The sequence below is a fragment of the Capsella rubella genome, unplaced genomic scaffold (genome assembly GCF_000375325.1).
Source record: "Capsella rubella cultivar Monte Gargano unplaced genomic scaffold, Caprub1_0 scaffold_3, whole genome shotgun sequence".
Taxonomy (NCBI): domain Eukaryota; kingdom Viridiplantae; phylum Streptophyta; class Magnoliopsida; order Brassicales; family Brassicaceae; genus Capsella; species Capsella rubella.
The window spans coordinates 12,045,733-12,056,450 of NW_006238921.1; the positions used below are offsets into that span (position 1 = coordinate 12,045,733).

The 10,718-nt window shown below is 35.2% G+C and overlaps 3 protein-coding genes across 3 annotated transcripts; all 3 read left to right on the plus strand.

Annotated features, from left to right (window-relative positions):
- The first annotated feature begins 545 nt into the window (after nt 1–545).
- Nucleotides 546–2,709, plus strand: LOC17893245 (histone deacetylase 6). Its single transcript, XM_006298698.2, has 4 exons — nt 546–657; nt 749–885; nt 2,194–2,319; nt 2,403–2,709. Exons 1-4 carry the CDS (start codon nt 616–618, stop codon nt 2,530–2,532), a joined length of 435 nt encoding a protein of 144 aa, XP_006298760.1. The 5' UTR covers nt 546–615; the 3' UTR covers nt 2,533–2,709.
- Nucleotides 2,710–3,423: 714 nt separating this feature from the next.
- LOC17891138 lies at nt 3,424–4,914 on the plus strand. Its single transcript, XM_023786210.1, has 4 exons — nt 3,424–3,996; nt 4,125–4,256; nt 4,351–4,477; nt 4,511–4,914. Exons 1-4 carry the CDS (start codon nt 3,547–3,549, stop codon nt 4,912–4,914), a joined length of 1,113 nt encoding a protein of 370 aa, XP_023641978.1. The 5' UTR covers nt 3,424–3,546.
- Nucleotides 4,915–6,583: 1,669 nt separating this feature from the next.
- LOC17892836 (zinc finger protein-like 1 homolog) lies at nt 6,584–10,718 on the plus strand. The gene is made up of 10 exons (XM_006297998.2): nt 6,584–6,670; nt 6,883–6,983; nt 7,289–7,369; nt 7,918–8,035; nt 8,137–8,231; nt 8,974–9,045; nt 9,275–9,529; nt 9,640–9,751; nt 9,980–10,166; nt 10,279–10,718. The coding sequence occupies exons 2-10, from the start codon at nt 6,960–6,962 to the stop codon at nt 10,364–10,366; spliced, it is 1,032 nt and encodes a 343-aa protein (XP_006298060.1). The 5' UTR covers nt 6,584–6,670; nt 6,883–6,959; the 3' UTR covers nt 10,367–10,718.

Genomic DNA, 10,718 nt, shown 5'->3' on the forward strand with positions numbered 1-10,718 from the left:
TAGACAACCCATAAAAATATTTATATCATAATTATGTAAATTATAACCTGTTCCATCACATGACCCGTGCTACACAATTATCAATAATATTTTTTTACATACATTTTTATATTGTATGAGTGATATAAGTCCTTTTTTAATTTTCAAATGGCAACATATGCAAAAATATATATATATCATACATATGTTATATAATAATATAAATTTAAAACAAGTAAAATCATATAAAAATATCTGAAAAATATTTGATTTATTAGGAGAGATTTTAGGAAATTTTGTTAAATATAATAATTATTAATTTATAGTTTTGCAATTTTATTATGATTTAGTTACATGATTTACCTTAAAGTTTTGTTATTTATTCAAATGACAAATGTTTAATTATGCAAATATTATAAAATCAAAGGTTATAACGCAAAAGATGATTCAAAATTCTTGAAAACGTGAATTATTTATAGTGTTATTTAATATTTAAATAGTACATTTTAATAAATTCCATAAAATTTCCACTTCTTGTATAAAAATACATGAAGTAACAAAACCGAGTCAAAAAAGTCAAAACCGGTTTCTTTACTAAACGCTGCGTTTAGTATTCTCTCGGCGACGCTTCGAATCATGGCGGACAAAGCAGCAACGTCGTCTTCCTCATCTCCGCCGGTAACCTCAAAACGCGTCCTCTCTTTTTCCGATATAGTCTCTCTCATCTCTGATCTCTGTCACTGTTTTCTTAATCAAAACCCTCGATCAGGAAATTGCAGATGAAACACAGGACTGGATGCTCGGATCCGGGTCGGGTTGGGTCGAAGCTCGTACATCTTGCGATCACTTGAACTCTCTTTCTCCTGATTTGCTTCACTTACCAACTCCTGATACTCCTTGTTCAAGGTACTGAGACTCTTGATTTGATCTCTTGGGATAGTGATTGATTTCTAGGTTTCTCTCTACTCGTTCCTGCTTGATGCGATTTTGTTTTGAAGTAGATGATGCTTTTAGATTGGTGTAACATTCAAACATGGAAACAAGTTTTTGTGGGTATTGAGTTAAGGTTTCATAGCTAAAGTTAGAAGCAGTTTCATGATTGTCTCTCTGCAGCTGAAGGCGAAACCTGATTCTTCTGCTTTGTGAGTTTTGTTTAGTGATTCAATCATAAGCACTTTACTTCTTGTGATTGTGGAGTGCCTTGTGATTGTTTTGTTGATCTTGTCATCGTTCTTTTAGATAAATTTTATGTGAGCATTGAGTTAAGGTTGTTGCACATTAGTGTAGTTAACTTAGAATTAGTTTTATCTTTGTTTCTCTGCAGTTCAAGGCTAAAAATGTATGATTTGATCTTTAGGTAGATGATGATTGTTTCTATAAGATGATATGTTACTGTAGTCTCTCAAAGCTTTTAGATTGGTGTGTAACATTCAATTGCATATAGGACATGGAATCAAGTTTTTGTGGGTATTGAGTTAAGGTTTCATAGCTAAACTTAGAGGCAGTTTCATGATTGTCTCTCTGCAGTTGAAGGCTAAACTTGATTCTTCTGCTTTGTGAGTTTTGTTTAGTGATTCAATCACAAGCACTTTACTTCTTGTGATTGTGGAGTGCCCTGTGATTGTTTTGTTGATCTTGTCATTGTTCTTTTAGATAAATTTTGTGTGAGCATTGAGTTAAGGTTGTTGCACATTAGTGTAGTTAAATTAGAATTAGTTTTATCTTTGTCTCTCTGCAGTTCCAAGGCTAAAAATATATGATTTGGCTTTTCCCCTTTGTTAATTTTGTTGTAGTTGAAGGTTGAATAAGATACTTTTGTGCTGTAGAAGGTGTGTAGTAATTCTGAATTTTAAGGATGCGATCTCAAGCGTTGTACCAAAGTTCTTGTGATTGATTTGTTGGCCGTATATTGATTTTGACATAATTAGTGTATTAAGCCAAATGTCAACAGTTCAAACATAAGTTAACTTTGGATCAGGCCCATCTTTTGTCTCTGAATTTTCCGCGTTGTGAGTTTTTGTTTAAGTTGAACATATGAAACGATAGGGATGTTTAGTACAATTTCCATTTGTATGGAGTGTTTAGTGATTCTGAATTCTTAGAAAACAATCTTAAGCATTGTATCAGAGCTTTTGTAGTTTTTGTTGGCAGCATAGCTGATTTTGTCACCACTCTTGTTTTAACTCAATTATCTTACTTTCTAATGTGTATAAGGTGCCAAAACCCAGTAGAGAACTGGTTATGCCTTTGTTGTAAAGAGGTTCTATGCAGCCGTTTCGTGAACAGGCATATGCTTATGCATCACCAACAGACTGGTCACTGCCTTGCTCTCAGCTATAGGTACAGAATCTCATTACATTTGCTCGTATCTTTCTTGTTATGTTAACGGTTTCCGATGCTCTGCTATTTCTGTGGGATCACAGTGACTTGTCAGTATGGTGCTTCTGCTGCGAAGCGTATCTTGATGCTCAGATCATATTGCAGCTGAGACCAATCCACCAAGCTGCTTACATTCTTAAATTTGGCGAGTCTCCTCCTTTACCTCAACTTTGAACACTAATAACCTCTCATTTTCTTACTTGGTCTGTGCTTTCGTCTCTCTGGATGTGTTAGGGAAGATAATGTAGTACAATATTGAGTCCTTGTTCTCTCTTGGTTCCATGAGAAAGCAAATAAAGTTTCTAACGTTAATTATCATCGCATTTAGTTAAAAACAATTTTTTTCTATAATATTGATTTCAAATCCAAACGCCAAATTGTCACGTAAGTTTTCGATAGTTTACGAAATTATCTGGATAGGAATACCCTGTGAAAAAAGTACCAAGAACCAAAAATCTGAACCGGAAACGTTCTAAAAAATTAGACCCGACTACAGATCCGAAATTTTAGATTTATCTTATTGGATCCTAAACTCCTCTGCTTAAAAATACTAAACTGAACCCAAAATATACATATAAAAAAATTAGGGTCCGAATACCCAATCATTTACTCGAATATCCAAATTTTTATCCGGGACTTCGAATTTACCCGAAAGCCCAGATATTTACCTGAAAATTTGAGTATATATCCGAAAACTTAGATATGTATACAAAATTTTTGATTATTAAAGTAAATTTCAGGTATTTAGGTATCCGAAAATAATCGGACTTTTAGCGGGTATGAAAATATATACTTGATTCGACCCGAAACCGAAAAGACTCAAACAGAACCCTAACAAAAATTTTACATTTATCCATTTGGATTATAAACTTCTCTACCCGAAAAACCCGAACCCGAAAAATTCTTATTCGAATCCGACTCGAATACCCGAATGGTCAAGGCTAGATCGAATACTCGAAATTGTAATTTTATTTCAAGAATTGTAACACGATGAAATAATTAAATAAATACTACGTTATAATTTTTTGTTAAAATAAAAAGATAATAACCGTCGAGTGTCCACTTCCCCCACAATCATATGATCAAACCCCACTTACTCCTACAAACTCTCGTATCCTCTGTTTCACTCATTACGAAACAAACTCATGTTCAAAGATTGAGACACAAACCGAAACAGAACACGATACAATGTTTTGTTTTCTATTCGGATGGAGAAAGACCTCAAAGTGTAAAAGTGTAGTGAAACAGCTTCAATGTCGTCTAAAGCTACTCAAGAACAAGAAATACGCCATTACCACACACTATCGACACGACATAGCTCAGTTGATTCGTATTGGTGAACGTGACCGTGCTCTTCATCGTGCTCAACAGCTCTACGTCGATGAGAATCTCATGTCTCTCTACCACTTGTTGCTTCACTTCTCCGACCTAATCCTCCAAAACCTTTCTTACATTCGTAGACGTAGAGACCTTTCTAATGGCATCAACGAAGCTGTTTCAACACTTGTCTTTGCCTCTGCGAGATGTGGAGATTTGCATGAGCTACGTAGTTTGAGGATTCTTTTTGGTGAACGTTACGGGCAACAGTTTGTGGATACTGCTCTTAATCTTCTCCCTGGCAATTGTGTCAACCCTCAGGTTTATTAACAACGAACTCGTTATGATTCAATAAACTTCAAATCTTGTTTCGTCTTCTTGCTTAAGGTTCAAGAAAGACTACATATTTGATCTCTTAAACCTAACAGAGCATATATACTTAAATGCAGGTTATAGAGAAGCTCTCTGTAATCACAGTATCGTATGAAGCCAAGTCAAAACTGTTGAGTGAGATAGCAGCAGAGCAAGGCCTTCGTCTAGAAGTTTTGGCGCTCCAATACACTCCTGAGTTTCACAAACAGGTGACTCTTTGGATCATTATATAATATCTTATTAGCTTCTTGATGATGTTAGTGTTGAGAGTATGTAATATGGTACTTCTTGGTGTGTGTGTAGGTACTAAAGAGCGAGGAGGCAGAAGAAGAGAAAGAAGTCATGGGCTCACAAAAGGCTGAGAGCGAGGCAGAAGTGTATAAGTTCACTCTCACTGATGCAGACACAGAGGAAAAACAAGAGAAACAAAGTGACCCTAGTAAAGCATCAAGGGATCAGAGAGGAGAAGTATGTGAGGAGGATTGTTTCATAGAGGAAGAAGTAGTGGAGAAAGATCAGAGAGTATTTAGATTCAAAGAGACTGATGAAGAGAGCAAAGAGAGAAATAGGTCAAGGAGAAAAACAAGATCATCATCAAGCAGTCCGGTCGCAAAAGACATGGATTGTTGGAGGTATTACTACAAAGGAAGGAGAAGTCGTCAAAGAAGAGAGTGTGGTACTGGTCGATGTTACCATATAGTGTACAACGTGTTTACAATGTTGCCTGATGGTAAAGGAAATGGAGGAGAAGGAGAAATAATCTTCAAGGAAGCTAAGCATGTTCATCCTAAACTTCCTGACTATGATCAGCTTGTTGCTCACTTTACTGCTCTTAGGAAACAACAACAACAGAAACATATGCGTTGACTATGATTTGTAAACTCTTAATTCTTTCAGACCAACATTAAAACTATGATTCATTTGTTTTGTTATGTGATTCAGTACCCTTCACAAAAACATATGTGTTCACTATATGTTATATATTACTTTTCAACAAGTTTTTTTTTGAGATGCTAAAATGTGGTTTCAAAGATTTTAACTCAAGTTAAGCAAATGGGAACTTGTGAAGATGAGAACTTGGATGCTTCTTCCAACCACAATCGCTATAAATGAAGCAACAACATTGTGTTTAGGAATAGAACACACAAAGTCTTAGGGTTTTCTTGACCACCACTATAGAGGTGTAGTGTGTTATTAAGTGTGAGAAGAAGAACAAGTAAGGGAGTGCAAGAAAAAGCACAATGTACTTATTTTACTTTCGGTTATTTTTGGTTCGGTTCTGGGTATCTGAAATGGTATAATAATTTTAAAATTTTTTAAATTGGAATAAATTTGATTCAATTTTTATTAGAACTTCGAATATTTTTCTTTTTGAAAGATTTGGTTATTTTAATATAAGTAAAAATATAATATTTACAGATTTGTAATTGTAATTTTGGTAATTGGGTTATATCAAATATAAATAATTGAAAGGAATTCAAATGAATTCAATGGAGCAAAAGCTCTCCGAATACCTCTTTATAGTGGTATTGGATTAGGGAATCGCAATTAAAAAATATACTCATTCTGTTTCACAAAGAGTGTCATTCTAAGATTTTTCACATAAATTAAGAAAAATTAAAAAATTTCATTTTTAACCTTTATTAATAAACTACATAATACACTCTCTCTAATTAATGAGCTGAAATAATAAGGATAAAAAGAGATTATTTCTTTAAAATTGCATTGGAAACACAAAACAACACTCTTTGTAAAACAAATTTAAAACTTTAAAACGACACTATTTGTGAAACATAGGGAGTAATAGATTTTTTAAAAAAAATAATACAAAGGATTGTAATAAATGCTACCCAAATCTTTGTTAAAACTCTTGGAATTGTATCTTAGAATTTAGTAATCAATCAATCGAAACACGAGAATTATATAGAAATTTCAATTCATTTAACTTATTATATTCAATAACTCTCTTTAGACCATCAGAGTTACTTTACCAAATCAGACATAATCAACACTTACAAAGAAGACGATTCGTATTCGAAATAATCATTAGTATTACCGGATCCACATGTTTAACTTCGCCGGATTCAGATGAATCTTGTTTTTGTGCTTTTCGCCGGTTGAAGGAGAGAAAGAAGCGAGAGAGTTGTGTCGAGGAAAAAGAAAAAAATGGGGAGAAATATTGTTTTCCCTTTTCAATTTGCTTCATCTTCCAATCACATTGTGGTAAGTGGCGGTTCTTATACGATTCTTTCCGACGCCTGAAGAAGCAACCCATACCATCCCACTAATGCTGCCCTTAACTATAACAAATATTTTGGACATATAATTATATATAACAAATATTTTGGATATATAATTATATTTCGGGTTTTTCGGGTTTGGTATCGATTTTTTCGGTTATAAAATTTAGGATCTATCCGGTTATCGCATTCGTTTCGGTTTGGTATTTCGGTTCCAAAATTTTGCCGAGAACTAATTTAACGTCTGTGTTATTAAAAGTTAAAACAAAAAGAGAGTGAATGTAATGTAAATATCATATTCATATTCATAGGGCATAAATAAAATAAAAGAGAAGCGCTAAAAGGAATCAGCAAAGGGGGAAAACAAAATCGCTTCTGCTTTGGTACGTTTCCTCTCATCTTCATCTTCATCTTCTTCGATCTGGGTTTTTGAATGCTCAAATTCAATTGTTTCATTCGAGAGATAGATATCTCCAATTTCGATTTCTTCTTAGTAGTTCCTTTGATCTGATAATCAAATCCCAGAATATCTCCGACGAGCTCAGTTTTTTTTTTTACTCATACAAATTTGATCTCTGTGTGATCCTTAATCCAGCGGAGACTCTTAAGCTTGTTTTCGATCTAATCCTCTGAGCTCTGGCTTAAATCCAATTCTGATCTCGTCGTTTCGCAATGGTGGTCTGCAAATGCAGAAAGGTATGTTTCGTCTATGTTGTGTACTCGTTTTACCGATTTCAAATCCTTGAGTGCTGTTGATTCGATGATTTGTTTGTAGCTTTTTCTTGTCAAATCAATGTATTGGTGATTTCTGTTTTTTTGCATCTGAGTTCGTTCGTGTGCATGTGTTTCGTGTTTCGACGATATCTCCTTTATTTGATGAAGTTTTTGATCTGGATTTGTAATTGTAGGGGAATTTATATGAACTGTCTTGTTTCTGTTTGGATTCTCTTTGAGAGCTCATTATGTGTGGGTGCTAATGTTTCCAATTCTCTTATTGTCAGGCTACCAAGCTGTATTGCTTTGTTCACAAGGTCCCTGTTTGCGGGGAATGCATTTGCTTCCCGGAGCATCAAACTTGTGTGGTATGTGTGATATCTAATCATATCTTTGGTGTTACATTGCTCGAGCTGATAGTTTTTTCTAGAGGAATTAGTCTCTTGTTGTTTGGACTGTAAATATGTGGAAGATCTTCTAGTGTTGGAAAAATTGCAGCTTTTGGGAACAGAAGGGGTTGATTGTTAGTTTCATGTATTTGTATTGGATAATCTGGTTATATGGTGCCCAAGTGGTTTTGTAGTAATATGGTTGTCATTTTAAAGAACTCGATACTTCGAAGAGTAGAAACTCTGTCTCTGATTTTGTCTTTGGAGCTGTTTAGATATTTTTATTGATGTTAATTTCACTCTTGTCGATCACAACGGACATAAGATAAGCATTAGTGGCAGCAGGATCTATTTCACTGGAGATAGTTATCTTGTTTGTCCTGATATGTGTCACAAGCAGTCATCAGCTCTAGTTTCTAATCTCTCTGCAGCAATTTTTCACTACTTTTAGTTGAGCATTGTTCAGACTAATTGTTGAGATGGAGAAACAATACTAAAAGATGTTTTTATTATGTTGTAATCAATAGGTCCGGACTTATTCAGAATGGGTGATAGATGGAGAGTATGATCAGCCAAAGTGTTGTCAGTGCCAAGTAACATTTGATGAGGGGGGAGGTCATCAAGTCACTCGGTTGGGTTGCTTGCGTATGTTATCTGACTTTTACCATTGTTGGATTCGATTTTTATTTCTGAATGTTTTCTACAACTAAATAACTGGAATTATCTCTATCATCTATTTGTATCAGATGCTATACATACAAATTGCTTGGTTTCGCATATCAAGAGTTTTCCTCCTCATACTGCACCTGCTGGTTATGTGTGTCCATCATGTAACACGCCTGTAAGTCCAATTGATACATATAAATGAGTAGAAAAAGTTCTTTTGTGTTCTTCCTGTTTTCTATTGCATTGTTTTTCTTGCTTGTTGGTCTTCATGGGAGCTCTTGTTTGGTATCTCATATTGATACGTGGATTTTCAGAAATATTTGAGTTGGAGTAATCCCCAGAATTTTTCTATAACAATAATGAGCACGTGATAAGTGTTGTTCTTGCTTTTTATCAATTCGTTTTTTTTATGAATACTTGTGTATCTTGTTTTGGATCTATCGTTATATGCTGAATGTTGTAATTCTTTGATTCTTCAGGCGCTAATAGTCCATGATTTACTGGTTTGGTTAACTTATTCAAGTCAGTAGCAACCTTTGTTTGTAATTACGCTAGACAGACAAATCTTGGGAAATCAATTAAAATTAGAGTATTTAGTGATAGATAATTCATGCTCTCTTGACTCTTTTCTTTTAAATTTTGGATGACTTAGCTGCGTCCTATATTCTGGTGTGTAATACTTTACTCTATAATGTGATATACTGGAGGTAGCTATCTAGATTATTTTGGTCCATGGTCCACCGAGGTTAGCTAATTGAGTAGTAGCCATCCCGATTGTATGTCATTCCTGTCTGTCCCTTTTTTTTTTTTTTTAAACGATTTGTATAGTCTGGTTTAATCTTATGCCGAAGTGTGCTTTCGTTCTTGGGAGAGTGCCATATTATAGTTCTCAATTCTCATATGGTCTTCAAATGCAGATATGGCCTCCCAAGATGGTAAAAGATGCAGGATCTCGGCTTCATGCACTGTTAAGGGAAGTGATTACGCAGGTCAGTTTTATCCTTTAGCTCAATTTTTTTTCTGATTATCCAACTTTTCATCTTGAAAGAAGTTAAATTCTCCAAAGTATTACCTTTTTGAGTGTTACCCTCACTTCAGACATCTCTCAATGTGAGCATATAATATGCCCCAGTAATATGGCAGTATCGTACTGTCACATTTTTTTGTGAAGTGATTACTGGTTTAATTTGATCTAATTCTCTGTTCTCTATATGGCAGACTGGTCTTGAGAAGAATTTACTTGGGAACCATCCAGTTTCTCGGTCCACTGAATCTCGTAGCCCACCCCCTGCATTTGCTTCAGATGCATTAATTAATTTATCATCATCTTCTCATACACAAGAAGGAAAAAACCTGCCTGATGGTTATTCAGTAGCTGGAAACGGAGAATATTCTAAACCTGCGGTTTCAGAGATAGTTGAGATAGATGTTCCTGCTTCAGCTGGGAATTACATGAAAAGCTCAAGCCCTGGAGTAAGATTCTTTTAAAAACTTTGCCTTTTTGCAAAAAAACTAATAGCAATTTCTGTCTCCCCCCTCTATAATTTGTCACAATTTTATTCATTTGTTGATGTTGTATATAGCTTGCTGCTGCTGCTGCACGGAAAGGAGTACCCGCTGTGGACAGGCAGAACTCCGAGACTCTATATTATGCGGATGATGAAGACGGGAATCGTAAAAAGTACTCAAGAAGAGGTGAGAGAAAAACCTTATCTTCTTAACCGCTCTTGTCTGAATGATGTTTTTTTTTTTGCGTTACTACATAGGCTAATGGTATGTGTCTCTTTTTCTTGTTTTTTTCCCTGAAATGCATAGTATTTACTTCAAAGCTGCAAGTGTCTGTCTTCCAGTAGACGAACTCCACTTTTGTATAAATCATTGACGATGACTTTCACTTATTCTCATTTTCTTATTCCATGTAAGGTCCTCTTCGTCACAAGTTTTTACGGGCTTTACTGCCTTTCTGGTCTAGTGCACTACCAACTCTACCCGTGACTGCACCACCTCGTAAGGATGCAACAAAGGCAGATGATGGTTCTGAAGGTCGTGTAAGGCATCAACGATCATCAAGGATGGATATAAGGAAAATACTAATTCTCATAGCTCTCATGTAAGACCTTGTTTACGGTGTAACTCTATTTCTTCACCTGCTCGTTATATGTCAAATATCAATTGGAATCAGTTAGTATTATCAATCCTAAATTTGTGTAACAAATGTGCAGAGCCTGTATGGCAACAATGGGGATTTTATACTATAGACTTGCACTACAGGCGATTGGTCAAGAAATACCCGATGAGGAGCAGCGATGAGGTAATACATCTTCTCAGACAGGGGAATAAGGCTGGCTCAACATATATCATATATATTGCTGGTTAACCAAATCAATTTGCCCTGGTGTAGATCATCCTTTTGGACGACTTAGAAACTGTTTTTTCATGAGTTGATTTTGAGAATTGTGGCCTGGGGTTGATTTGTTACACATCCTGTTCTTCGTGTCAGTTTCCTTGTTTTGTGGCCGGTCCAAAGTCATAGATTGTCATATGTCTCTCTGTTTCTATCGACATGTTTTAGTTGTAGAGCTATTGTTTTTTGGTAGACGAAAACACATTTTATGGACGCTTCGAGCCTTCGATGTTCAACATTTTGCGGGTTGTCGAGTAA

What these genes read in the sequence shown, in the direction of transcription:
- LOC17891138 (XM_023786210.1), top strand. Translation starts at nt 3,547, where the DNA reads ATGTTTTGTTTTCTATTCGGATGGAGAAAGACCTCAAAGTGTAAAAGT. An exon ending in GCAATTGTGTCAACCCTCAG is followed by an intron (nt 3,997 to 4,124) that starts GTTTATTAACAA and finishes ACTTAAATGCAG; the next exon opens with GTTATAGAGAAGCTCTCTGT. An exon ending in GGAAAAACAAGAGAAACAAA is followed by an intron (nt 4,478 to 4,510) that starts GTGACCCTAGTA and finishes GGGATCAGAGAG; the next exon opens with GAGAAGTATGTGAGGAGGAT.
- LOC17893245 (XM_006298698.2), top strand. Translation starts at nt 616, where the DNA reads ATGGCGGACAAAGCAGCAACGTCGTCTTCCTCATCTCCGCCG. An exon ending in CGTCTTCCTCATCTCCGCCG is followed by an intron (nt 658 to 748) that starts GTAACCTCAAAA and finishes ACCCTCGATCAG; the next exon opens with GAAATTGCAGATGAAACACA. An exon ending in CCTGATACTCCTTGTTCAAG is followed by an intron (nt 886 to 2,193) that starts GTACTGAGACTC and finishes AATGTGTATAAG; the next exon opens with GTGCCAAAACCCAGTAGAGA.
- LOC17892836 (XM_006297998.2), top strand. Translation starts at nt 6,960, where the DNA reads ATGGTGGTCTGCAAATGCAGAAAG. An exon ending in GTCCATCATGTAACACGCCT is followed by an intron (nt 8,232 to 8,973) that starts GTAAGTCCAATT and finishes CTTCAAATGCAG; the next exon opens with ATATGGCCTCCCAAGATGGT. An exon ending in CTAATTCTCATAGCTCTCAT is followed by an intron (nt 10,167 to 10,278) that starts GTAAGACCTTGT and finishes ACAAATGTGCAG; the next exon opens with AGCCTGTATGGCAACAATGG.